Genomic DNA, 12,837 nt, shown 5'->3' on the forward strand with positions numbered 1-12,837 from the left:
CCCCATCTCCCATATTCTGGGTTGTGGGTCCTGAGAGCTCTATAGCTGTTGGTGGCCCCTATCTGCTTCAGATGACTACCTAGAAGTAACCACAGACTATTATCAATGGCTCTGGTTTGCAAGGCCATACGGGATGCCCCAGTTTCCTCTACTTATTGCTGGCCAAGTGCAGCACACATGTGTGTACACTTGACCACTCTCAGGCTTTTGGTGATACTGAGCATGTTGTGCAGACATTCCAGTTCAGTGTGACATCAGACATCTGACCAGTCTGTGTGTCACTTGTGGTTTGAACAGTGGCATTGTGTACAGCCTCAGGACCTGACTACACTCTGGGACCTCTGGCAAGCCAAAGCGTGTCCCTGGAAGAGTATGGGGTCTCATCATCATGTGTACTCTGGGGGAAGGATAGGCCTCACCACTTTGCGTTGTATTACCCTGAGGACCTTGGACAGCGCTTACAAAGAGACAGGAGACAGTTTGTAATCTTTAGTATGTAACAGACAGTCCCACTAGTAGAAGGTACAGGAAGAGCTGGACAGCTGTCACTTATATCTACTGTGACTGACTCTTTGATAATAGATGGTTTAACAACTTTTGCAACCAAACCAGATTAAGAGTTCTAATAAACTGGCTGGGATTGGTGGCCATACGCTGCATTATGAGGGAGTTTGAGACTGAAGGACAGAGCTGGGCGTGGTGGCGCACGCCTTTAATCCCAGCACTTGGGAGGCAGAGGCAGGCGGATTTCTGAATTCGAGGTCAGCCTGGTCTACAAAGTGAGTTCCAGGACAGCCAGGACTATACAGAGAAACCCTGTCTCAAAAAACCAGAGAGAGAGAGAGAGAGAGAGAGAGAGAGAGAGAGAATAAAGAAATGGACCAAAATTTTTTTTGAATACTAAATTTAAAAAAATCTTGCTTTGTTTTTCAGTTTTTAGTAAGGTGTGTATGATCAGAAGTCACAACTGATGGTCGGCTCTAATTACAAATATAAAGCTCAACAGAAAATTAACAGGCCTTTCAGAATTCATCACAGATGTGACACCAGAGAGCAAACTAATATGCTCCAAGTTGTAAGGTGGCCCAGAAGTAGAGCAACATGACTATCAGCAGTGCCATCAAGCAGTACTTCCGACGTGACCTGCAGAAGGAAGACTGACTGCAGTTAATGAATTGCTAGAGGCTTGCTGTAGGCAAGCATGCGTGCTGAAACATCTGAGAGACCTGCCATATAAGCTTCTGCCCAGTTCCTGCTAATAAGGAACCCTGAGAGAAGATTGAAGGAGGAGAAAAATAAGATCATATTCCGTCTGTGGAGTACTCTCAGATGTACTATGTTCCTTCACTGGAGTAGTACCTAGTCCCTCTCTGCCCTTGCCAATATGGGGCCTTTAAAGTACTTGTGGTTTGTGTGGTTTGGTTTTTTGTTTTTATTAAGGAATTCTTCTTTAATTACCTTATGTAGACTCTGAAGATATATGGTAAATCTCTTACATGTGTAGAAAGGAAATAGAAATTTGAGGACAAGGATGCTTTTGTTTTGTGTTTTCATATCCAATGCTTATCACAAAACTTTGATCTCCACCAAAAGTAATCATTCCTCAGAGCCCATACATCACTATCACTCCTAGATGGCAGAATGTCTAAATTCTATCAACTTGTGTGTGGGACCAGGACACAAGAGATTGAATTTAGGACCTTGCCCATGCTGGGCAAGCACCATAGAGCTGAGCTACGTTCCCAGCTCTCAACTGCTTATGTACAAGCTTCCAAAACCATGTTGGAAACCAAATTTATAAAGCAAGTCTAGATGGTAGGAAATTCCTAGTTAAATATTATAAAAAAAAGAGTACTTATGAATATCAATAAACATGGGCAGAAAAATTATGCTTCATTATTTTACATTTTATGCAACAAAACATTTGCAGATTATACACTATAAAATGTTTTATTCTTTTTTTTTGATGAGGTAATTGTTCATTTTCTTTTTTTTTTCCATTTTTTATTAGGTATTTAGCTCATTTACATTTCCAATGCTATACCAAAAGTCCCCCATACCCACCCACCCCCACTCCCCTACCCGCCCACTCCCCCTTTTTGGCCCTGGCGTTCCCCTGTTCTGGGGCATATAAAGTTTGTGTGTCCAATGGGCCTCTCTTTCCAGTGATGGCCGACTAGGCCATCTTTTGATACATATGCAGCTAGAGTCAAGAGCTCCGGGGTACTGGTTAGTTCATAATGTTGATCCACCTATAGGGTTGCAGATCCCTTTAGCTCCTTGGGTACTTTCTCTAACTCCTCCATTGGGAGCCCTGTGATCCATCCATTAGCTGACTGTGGGCATCCACTTCTGTGTTTGCTAGGCCCCGGCATAGTCTCACAAGAGACAGCTACATCTGGGTCCTTTCGATAAAATCTTGCTAGTGTATGCAATGGTGACAGCGTTTGGATGCTGATTATGGGGTGGATCCCTGGATAAGGCAGTCTCTACATGGTCCATCCTTTCATCTCAGCTCCAAACTTTGTCTCTGTAACTCCTTCCAAGGGTGTTTTGTTCCCACTTCTAAGGAGGGGCATAGTGTCCACACTTCAGTCTTCATTTTTCTTGAGTTTCATGTGTTTAGGAAATCCAGCAATACCTCTCCTGGGCATATATCCAGAAGATGCCCCAACTGGTAAGAAGGACACATGCTCCACTATGTTCATAGCAGCCTTATTTATAATAGCCAGAAGCTGGAAAGAACCCAGATGCCCCTCAACAGAGGAATGGATACAGAAAATGTGGTACATCTACACAATGGAGTACTACTCAGCTATTAAAAAGAATGAATTTATGAAATTCCTAGCCAAATGGATGGACCTGGAGGGCATCATCCTGAGTGAGGTAACACATTCACAAAGGAACTCACACAATATGTACTCACTGATAAGTGGATATTAGCCCAAAACCTAGGATACCCAAGATATAAGATACAATTGTTCATTTTCAAGACAGAATTTCATGCAGCCCAGGCTAGTCTCGAATTCACTATATAACTAAGAGTGACCTTAACCCTTGTTCCCTGCTTCTGTCTAACCATGTGCTGGAATTACAGGCTTGTAATACCACACCCAGCAAAAGTTTTAGCATCTACAATAATTTTTTAATATATACGCATACTTCACTTATGCCTTACCATTTCTTTCTTTTTTCATATCCACTTTGGATGAGTCTGCTTAAAGAGAAAATCCACATAGAAACATGATTACCAATATACAGGAGTTTCCTAAGCTAGTCAGAACAAAATGACAGTGTATTGATACAGAAAGCAGGATTACATCAGACAGTGTGGAGTACAGTTTCTAGCAGAGACACGAACTCTCCCTTTCAAAAGCTGATCAAAGCCTGCAGCTGGGAGATTGTGCTGATTTAGCAGTAATATTGCTATCAGAGTAATTTTTCATGCATACCGTGAATGTACCTATTTATCAGCAGGTAGAAATCTGAGGACAAGGATGAATAGAAGATTTTTAATTACCAAAAATTATTTTCACATTAAAAAGTACTTAAAGGACAACTGGCTACTCACTGCATTTAAATGATTGAATTCTGCTTTATGTTAATTAGGCTTATTCGGTACTGAACAAAGTTTGAAAACTGAATGAAACCTTGGCTGAACATGATGAAGCGTCTCTGGTTGACGTTGAAGTTGGCGCTCCACAGCTGACATATGACAGAGACCCGGTTGTGCAGGGCAGCATGGTGGAAAATGGCATAGCCGGCTTCATCGGAGACATTGATAGTGGAGCTTGAGGTTTTACGGCTAAATGTGTAGAAAACAGCAGACAAGCCTCTTTCAACAGCAGACTTCACACCAAATGGGATACTCTAAAATTGTTTAAAAGATCAGCATTAGTTTTTTAATAGTTTTTGGTTAACTAAAAAATACACCTAAAATTTTCTTTAAAGGGAAGAAAGGAACACAGATTATATCAACAGTCACAAGAGCGCCGTTCATTGTTTGCCATACTACCCCAGGGGACAGGTGAAGAGCTTCCCCCTGAACAACGCTAAAGTCATAGTGCTACAAGGATAGATTGAGAGCATGAGAAATATATTTGGAGAGATTGTTTTCCTTTCTCTTAGATTAACCATAGCTTTATCCCTGCAGACAATGTCAGCAAAGTGAACAGATACTTTCCTGAAACAGTTTAAAAGCAAATGTTGGCTTAAGGACAACTCAAGAAACTTGAGCTATATAGCTGGAGAGACTTCCTTCTTTCTCTAGTTCTCAGATAAAGAGGTAAAAATATCATGGTTTTTTTTTTTTTTTTTTTTTTTTTTTAGAAACTCTGATAAATATTTTAGACTAGTTATCAAAGTTTTCAAACTATGGCTTTTTAAACAAATAGATGAAAAGTGAGTCCCCATGTCACCTTTGAAGATAGAGAGCCTATGATCAGTTCCAGCAGCAAAGTCTGTTAGACAGGGGCTGACTCTGTCTCGTGTCTGCATGCCACGGTGAAGCCAGGTGCTGCCAGGTGTTAACTCTATGCGCCTCACGTTTCTCATTTGTATAATAAAAGTGGTAGCAATACAAGTAGTCCTGCAAAGGCGTTTTCCTATCTATAGTAGTGCTTTAAACATTAGTTATCGGTAAATATTTGCCGTCCACATTAACCTCAGTCCAGTTTATTGACAATTTGTTTTGTACTTTGCCAAAAAATGTATAATCAAGAACCATAGTGCTTTTCAGCTAATAAAAGATGAAATTTTTATTTCAGACTGAAGAATTTATTTCAGCATCAGTTCATGCCTGGTACAGATGTAATGTTAGAACAGCTACAGGAGGTCTTTCATCCTCAGAAGACAACAAAGCACCCTATTGAGACTCTGTCTGTCCAGCTCCAAGCTAATAGACTTCAGGTCCTAGGGGTTCAGTCCTGGAGAAGTGAATTTGTGTAAAAGGCGGTGTTGGTGGTCAGAGGTTGTGCTCGCTAGTTATTTCCATGCCTTCTGCCCGGGCATCAGAGACCTTTACTACAAACTTGTACAATAACACCAACCCCTATTCTTAGAAAGTACTAAGAATTGTCTCTCTCCCTCCCTCCCCTCCCTCCCCTCTCTCCCCTCCCTCCTTCCCTTCCCTCCTTCTCTCTCTCTCTCTCTCTCTCTCTCTCTCTCTCTCTCTCTCTCTCTCTCTCTCCTGCCTTGTCTTGTGAGCCCTGATTTCCTCTGGTCAGTACCCTGCATCATACTGTCTATCTGGTGCTAGGGCCTGAACTCTCTGAGCCCCTGCCATGTTATTGTCTGTCTGTCTGTCTGTCTATCCAAAGCCACCAATGACCAATGACTCTTCTAGTAAACTCCATACCCCTAACAACCCATCTCAATATCCTTCATTAACCCCGCATCCTAGACCTTTCACCTCATGTAGAATATGGGGCATTAACTTATAGTAATATGTAACTTCTTACATTTTTTGAGAGTAAAATACCTTGCATTTCATAGCTTTTTTTAAACCAAATTTTTTTTTAAATTGCTCATGTAGTTGATCTTCAGTCAGTGGAAGCCTTTTCACTTTCAGATTATTCACAGTTTCATTTATGGCTACCCACCATTGAGTCTTATAGAGTTGCTGGTAGAAAATTTCAAGCTCAAAATGGATCACATAGTAGCTATAAAAATAAAGGAAAAGGGTGTGTTTTATAGTTGAGAATTAATTGGATGCTTATTTATATACTGTCAAACCCTGCTTATTCCATAATTACATACAGAACTATAGTCTGAACTCCACTCAATCATAAAAATAGTAGCATTATTAGCAACTTATTGAGACTTTATCTTGATAATTATCCTTTTATTGACTATTTGGGTTGGTTTTGTATTTCCATGCTAGAGATCAGGGGCACTGTCTCCAAGTCACTAGAAGCCTAGGTTCGAGAGAAAAGAGCTGTAGGTTAGTTTTCCATCTCTGTTTTCCTTTCTCTTATTGTTTTAATTTAATTGTGCCCATAAATTGCTTTTCTGAGGGATCGTCATCCTTAAGTCCAACCTGGAATTATGTTTTAAGTAATGGCTCCTTGGCTTTTACTGCATCAGTAGGCTAAAGAAACAACCCACCCTATTTTGAGACATGGGCTGGAAGACTTGATGCTAACACGGGCCCTCTCATTCTGGAGTAGAGCAGCAACACACCATACAATTAGTCTGCTCCCTGCAGTGGCTTCCTATCACACGAACACTTGTGCTTCCCAGAGGCAGCACTGGTGACTGTGCTGGCAGGAATGAAGACAGTCTAAAGAGAAGCACTCTGTGAGACCTCTGGGGTGTCTACTACCCTAGAGAGGACTTGGCTGTCTGCTTGTACCCTGCGAGCATCTCTCAGGAGATGATTATGTGATTTCCAGGGTCAAGTGTATAGTAAGGTAGCACTGGCCACATACAGATGCTTTGTGAGAAACACAGAAATCCCCAAGTTGGTGGGTAGAAATTTCAGCCAGGTAGCCTTCATTCAAGTGGTATACCCTACGTGTGGTTATCATCAGGGACTTTAGGGAAGCTCACTTGGTTTAATAAGTACATTTCTCATCAACTTCCTTACATGTACAACAGTATCATGAGCTGGTATGTTTGTCTCCAAACTGGGTATTGTAGGACAATTAATCTGTTTGCTTCAATAATTGACATCTTTATAAGTCAGAGTTGTTCTGCTCTTGTGGACTTGTAGTTCATTGAGTATCTTATTGTAGTCCCATGCCTTTATTCTGTCATGATGAGAAAACTCACACTGAACCTAAAATGAGTCTAGGAGCTAAATGTTTCTAAGTATGACTCAGTATAGTAACCATTTCTTTAAAATCAAAGAAAGCAAGAGATTTTTAAATGCCCTGTTTTCAGTTGTTCCCATTATTCTCTGACCCAGCACTGAGAGCCCTACATTATGGTGAGAAACAAGCAGAATGTCTAAAAAAAAACTGTTTGAAATTATTGGAGTTTTAAGATAGCAATACTTTAAAAACAGTGACTAGGAAAGGAACTCTTATTTCATTGGATCGGTGACAAATCTAACTTCTGTCATTTGCCAGGCATGGTGAGGAGCTGATCTGAGAGAGAGCAGCACACACTCAGCCAGAAGCAAGAGTTATCAAAGATGGCATTTACGGAGCTTATTGGGCACTCAGCAGGAGAAAGCAGGGAATCTGGAAAGGAAAGGAAGAAGCCAAAGGTTTTTCATTGCAGTTGAGAATACCGGGCCAATTGGCATACAGAACTCCAATAAAACATTATGCAGAGGTTGTACTTTACACAGGATGAAGGTTCCCTATGATTATATGATTATTTTTACCTCTTCCTGTTTCATTGACTTTCCCTCACTTTACCCTTTAACTTGCTACAAAGAGTCTCCATTACTCAGTCTCATTTTGGTAAAATTCTCTTACCAAATCAAAACCAACTCTAGAGGCAGCTTTTCACTCTAAAATAGAGATGCAATTTTCTGTTGTATCTGACACTTTTATTATTTCATATTCTTACACAAATGCCCCAATTGACTGCTACTTTAACACAGCCTCCTGGTTCCCTTACTTGTGTGTTTTATCATCTCATCTAATATCCGTCTCCTTTGTGCTTTCTCTCTGTCTCTCCCTGTCTCTGTCTCTGTCTCTCCCCCTCCCTCTAGTCCAGATATTTTTCTGAGCTCTATAACTCGTGTTTTCAAACTTCAGTATCCATATGAAACACAATGGCACAGTACACGAAAGGGCCCAGCAGCACTGGAGGAACTACATCATTCAGAAGATAAAGACATAACAAGGTCTGGCAGAGAGGGTTTGGAACTGTTAATATGTGGAAATTAAATGGTTATGTGCTGTGTCCACTGCTTTCAGCTGCCCCTCATAATCTGGCTCTCACCTCCATGCCTACTTAACATGTGTGCTCACTGAAAGAGCTGAGTCCATTTTAATCCATATTAGAATGGCTACTCCAGCTTGTTTCTTTCGACGGTTTGCTTGGAAAATTGTTTTCCAGCCTTTCATTCTGAGGTAGTGTCTGTCTTTGTCCCTGAGGTGGGTTCCCTGTATGCAGCAAAATGTTGGGTCCTGTTTATGTAGCCAGTCTGTTAGTCTATGTCTTTTTATTGGGGAATTGAGGCCATTGATATTAAGAGATATTAAGGAAAAGTGTTGCTTCCTGTTATTTTTGTTATTAGAGTTGGAATTCTGTTCTTGCAGTTATCTTCTTTTAGGTTTGTTAAAGGATTACAAACTCAAAGGGGAAAAGAAACATCATCTCGTTACATGATGAGAAAGCATTTGACAAAATCCAATACCCATTCATGATAAAAGTCTTGGAAAGATCAGGAATTCAAGGCCCATACCAAAACATAATAAAAACAATATACAGCAAAACAGTAGCCAACAACAAACTAAATGGAGAGAAACTTGAAGCAATCCCAATAAAATCAGGGACAATACAAGGCTGCCCACTATCTCCCTACTATTCAATATAGTACTTAAAGTCTTAGCTAGAGCAATTAGACAACAAAAAGAGATCAAAGGGATACAAATCGGAAAAGAAAAAGTCAAAATATAACTATTTGCAAATGATATGATCCCCAAAATTCCACCAGAAAAATCCTAAACCTGATAAACAACATCAGTGAAGTAGCTGGATTAAAATTAACTCAAATAAATCAGTGCCCTTTCTCTACACAAAGGATAAACATGTTGATAAAGAAATTAGAGAAAGAACACCCTTCATAATAGTCACAAATAATATAAAATAACTTGGTGTGACTCTAACTAAGCAAGTGAAACAAGTGAAAGACCTGTATGATAAGACCTTCAAGTCTCTGAAGAAAGAAATCGAAGAAGACCTCAGAAGATGGAAAGATTTCCCATGCTCATGGATTGGCAGGATTAATATAGTAAAAATGGCTATCTTGCCGAAAGCAATCTGCAGATTCAATGCAATCCCCATCAAAATTCCAACTCAATTCTTCACTGAGTCAGAAAGGGCAATTTGCAAATTCATCTGGAATAACAAAAAAACCTAGGATAGCAAAAAAATTCTCAATAATAAAAGAACCTCTGGTGGAATCACCTTACCTGACCTCAAGCTGTACTACAGAGCAATTGTGATAAAAATTGCATGGTACTGGTACAGTGACAGACAGATAGATCAATGAAATAGAATTGAAAACCCAGAAATGAACCCACACATCTATGGTCACTTGATTTTTGACAAGGGAGCTAAAACCATCCAGTGGAAAAAAGACAGCATTTTCAACAAATGGTGCTGGCTCAACTGGCGGTTATCATGTAGAAGAATACAAATTGATCCATTCGTATCTCCTTGTACAAAGCTCAAGTCTAAGTGGATCAAGGAACTCCATATAAAAGCAGAGACACTGAAACTTATAGAGGAGAAAGTGGGGAAAAGCCTCGAAGATATGGGCACAGGGGGAAAATTCCTGAATAGAACAGCAATGGCTTGTGCTGTAAGATCAAGAATCGACAAATGGGACCTCATAAAATTGCAAAGCTTCTGTAAGGCAAAAGACACTGTCAATAAGACAAAAAGGCCACCAACAGATTTGGAAAGGATCTTTACCAATAACAAATCAGATAGGGGACTAATATCCAATATATATAAAGAACTCAAGAAGGTGGACTCCAGAAAATCAAATAACCCCATTAGAAAATAGTGTACAGTGCTAAACAAAGAATTCTCAACTGAGGAATACTGAATGGCTGAGAAGCACTTGAAAATAAAATGTTTAACATCCTTAATCATCAGGGAAATGCAAATCAAAATAACCCTGAGATTCCACCTCACACCAGTCAGAATGGCTAAAATCCAGGTGACAGTAGATGCTGGCATGGATGTGGAGAAAGAGGAACACTCCTCCATTGCTGTTGGGATTGCTAGCTGGTACAGCCACTCTGGAAATCAGTCTGGCAGTTCCTCAGAAAATTGGACATAGTACTACCAGAGGATCCAGCAATACCTCTCTTGGGCATATATGCAGAAGATGTTCCAACTTGTAATAAGGACACATGCTCCACTATGTTCATAGCAGCCTTGTTTATAATAGCCAGAAGCTGGAAAGAACCCAGATGTCTCTCAGAGGAATGGATACAGAAAATGTGGTACATTTACACAATAGAGTACTACTCAGCTATTAAAAACAATAAATTTATGAAATTGTTAGACAAATGGATGGATCTGGAGGGCATCATCCTGAGTGAGGTAACCCAATCACAAAAGAACTCACATGATATGCACTCACAGATAAGTGGATATTAGTCCAGAAACTTAGACTATCCAAGGTACAATTTGCAAAACACAAGAAACTCAAGAAGAAGGATGACCTTAATCCCAGCACTCAGGAGGCAGAGGCAGGTGGATCTCTGAGTTCGAGGCCAGCCTGGTCTACAGAGTGAGTTCCAGGACAGCCAGGGCTATACAGAGAAACCCTGTCTCAAAAAAGACAAAGGAAGAGAAGGAGGAGGAGGAGGACCAAAGTGTGGGTACTTCGTTCCTCTTTAGAATGGGGAACAAAATACTCATGGAGGAAGTTACAGAGACAAAGTTTGGAGCTGAGATGGAAGGAAGGATCATCCAGAGACTGCCCTACCTGGGGATCCACCCCATAAACAACCACCAAACCCAGTCACTAGGCAGATGCCAACAAGAGCCTGCTGACAGGAACCTGATATAGCTGTCTCTTTCGAAACTCTGCCAGTGCCCAGCAAATGCAGAAGTGGATGCTTACAGTTATCTGTTGGATGGAGCACAAGGTCCACAATGAAGGAGCCAGAGAAATACCCAGGGAGCTGAAGGGGACTGAAGCCCCATAGGAGGAACATCAATGTGAACTAACCAGTACCCCCAGAGCTCCTTGGAACTAAACCACCAATCAAAGAAAACACTTGGTGGAAATTTTGGCTCTAGCTGTATTTGTAGCAGAGGATGGCTTAGTCAGTCATCAATGGGAGGAGAGGCCCTTGGTCCTGTGAAGGTTCTATGCCCCAGTATAGGGGAATGCCAGGACCGGGAATGAGAATGGGTGCTTTGGTGAGCAGGGGGAGGGGAAGGGGATAGCGGATTTTCAGAGGGAAAACTAGGAAAGGGGATAACATTTGAAATGTAAATAAAGAAAATATCTCATTTTAAAAAAAGAAAGGAAGAGCTGAGTCCATGCTCTAAGGTTATTTGTGGATTGTATCAAAGTGTATGAAGTAATAACTAGTTAGTATACTTTTGAGTCTGTCATTTACAAGATCATCCCTGTTCTAGGATTGCCATTCTAAGGTTTTAAGGTAGCTTTTGCATTTTGACACTTTCTTGTTTTCTGCTAACATCCAGCCAGCCATGGCTGATATGAGTGGAAAGGGCCTCACTCACCTCTTTCCGTTCAACTCCATGACTGGTATTGGGTAAACTTCTTTGTATCCCGCATCTTCTGCAGAGGCACTGGAAGCACACTCCCATATTTTTTCTACATTTTTCTAAAATAAAAATCACGCATTAAAAAATCCTTAAGCAAACTCAATAATTATAAGATTCCTTATATAAAATGTTATAAATGCAAATGAAAAAAAATGCCCCAGAGAAATCTGATAATTGTATGTTTCCAACTCCTAGCTTGTGAATAAATAAATATAATAAGTATGACAAGTAAGGGCACTGATGTGTGTGATGCCATCAGGTTCCTGGGTTATCAAACTTAAGACTGTCTTTTTTCTTGTCATAATCTTTGAGAAATGTGGATAGATTAACAGGGTGATCAGGAATTTGTTTATTTTTTGTTTGTTTTTCCTTTTTTTTTTATTAATGAAGTCTGATATGTGCCTAGTTGGCTTTGAATTCATGATCCTCATGCGCCCTGGGATTTCAGGTGTGTGCCACCATGATCAGCCATGTGTTTAGGATTTCTATTGTATACTTTGACTATCCAAGGACAATGATGGCTCATTTGAGGTCTGTAAACTCTGTGAGGAAAGTAACTGCATTGGTTATATTTTTCAGCTTATTCTTCAACACAGTTGCTTAGAGGTAGCTGCACTTAATTCATGTTTGTTTCAATAATGTGTAAGAAAGCTAGTGGCCTGCGAGAATGCTTGTCTAGAGACTTGTATGGTACCTGTACCAACAGAAGCTCTCAGTGAAAACTTACAAAAAAACAGCTGAAACAACAAAATATCCCAGAAGTACTAATAATTCAAAAACCTTAAACTCATCCAGGGCACTCTCAACCGGATGTGTGCTAATGTCAAATTCAATTCCTCCGTGAACGTGGAAGTACTGATGCTGTTTGTAATCAAAATTCTGGCATTTAAAATCTCGTCCATAAATAAATGGAGGCAGTTCTCTCTCTGTCTTGACCTTATCATCTCCAGAAATAAAAAACAACTTTAATTTAAAATGTGGGAAACACATAAATGATTGCATTTTAAATATCTGATTATCATTCATGTAAACAAATATAAAATTCTATATGAAATAAAAACTTGGCAATTACTGACTACAAAATTATTTACTCTCCCTCTCTACACTAAACACACACACACACACACACACACACACACACACACACACACACACACTTGTGGCACTAGAGGCTATACTCAGCACCTTGCACACACAAGTGCTCAGTCTCTGAGCTCTAGGCCAGCCCCCTTTATTTCTCAGTTTGAGCCATGTTTCACTATGTCACCTAGAATAGCCTTGAATTCAGGTTAGACTTGAATTTGTGGTCCTTTTTCCTCTGTCCTGAGTAGCTGGGACTAAAGGCCTATGTCAACAAGTCCAGTACCAAATAAATAGATAGATAAAATAAGTAAATAC

At 40.2% G+C, this 12,837-nt stretch overlaps 1 protein-coding gene across 5 annotated transcripts in view; it reads right to left on the bottom strand.

Annotated features, from left to right (window-relative positions):
• Positions 1–12,837, bottom strand: part of Ankar (ankyrin and armadillo repeat containing) — a 57,605-nt gene that overhangs the window by 33,351 nt on the left and 11,417 nt on the right. For 2 of the 5 annotated variants that reach the window (XR_003955720.1, NM_176980.4), the window contains exons 4-8: positions 12,220–12,383; positions 11,395–11,498; positions 5,480–5,660; positions 3,651–3,870; positions 3,179–3,217 (exon numbers count right to left, since the gene is read on the bottom strand). Coding sequence is in view for 4 of the 5 variants with exons in the window: in NM_176980.4 (NP_795954.2) it covers positions 3,179–3,217; positions 3,651–3,870; positions 5,480–5,660; positions 11,395–11,498; positions 12,220–12,383 (708 nt within the window). In the remaining variant the exon portion in view is untranslated. Of the gene's footprint in view, positions 1–3,178; positions 3,218–3,650; positions 3,871–5,479; positions 5,661–11,394; positions 11,499–12,219; positions 12,384–12,837 lie in introns of those variants that run through there. The other 3 variants (NM_001347063.1, XM_006496060.3, XM_017321180.2) reach the window with 3 other exon arrangements.

This window comes from Mus musculus, chromosome 1, assembly GCF_000001635.26.
Source record: "Mus musculus strain C57BL/6J chromosome 1, GRCm38.p6 C57BL/6J".
Taxonomy (NCBI): domain Eukaryota; kingdom Metazoa; phylum Chordata; class Mammalia; order Rodentia; family Muridae; genus Mus; species Mus musculus.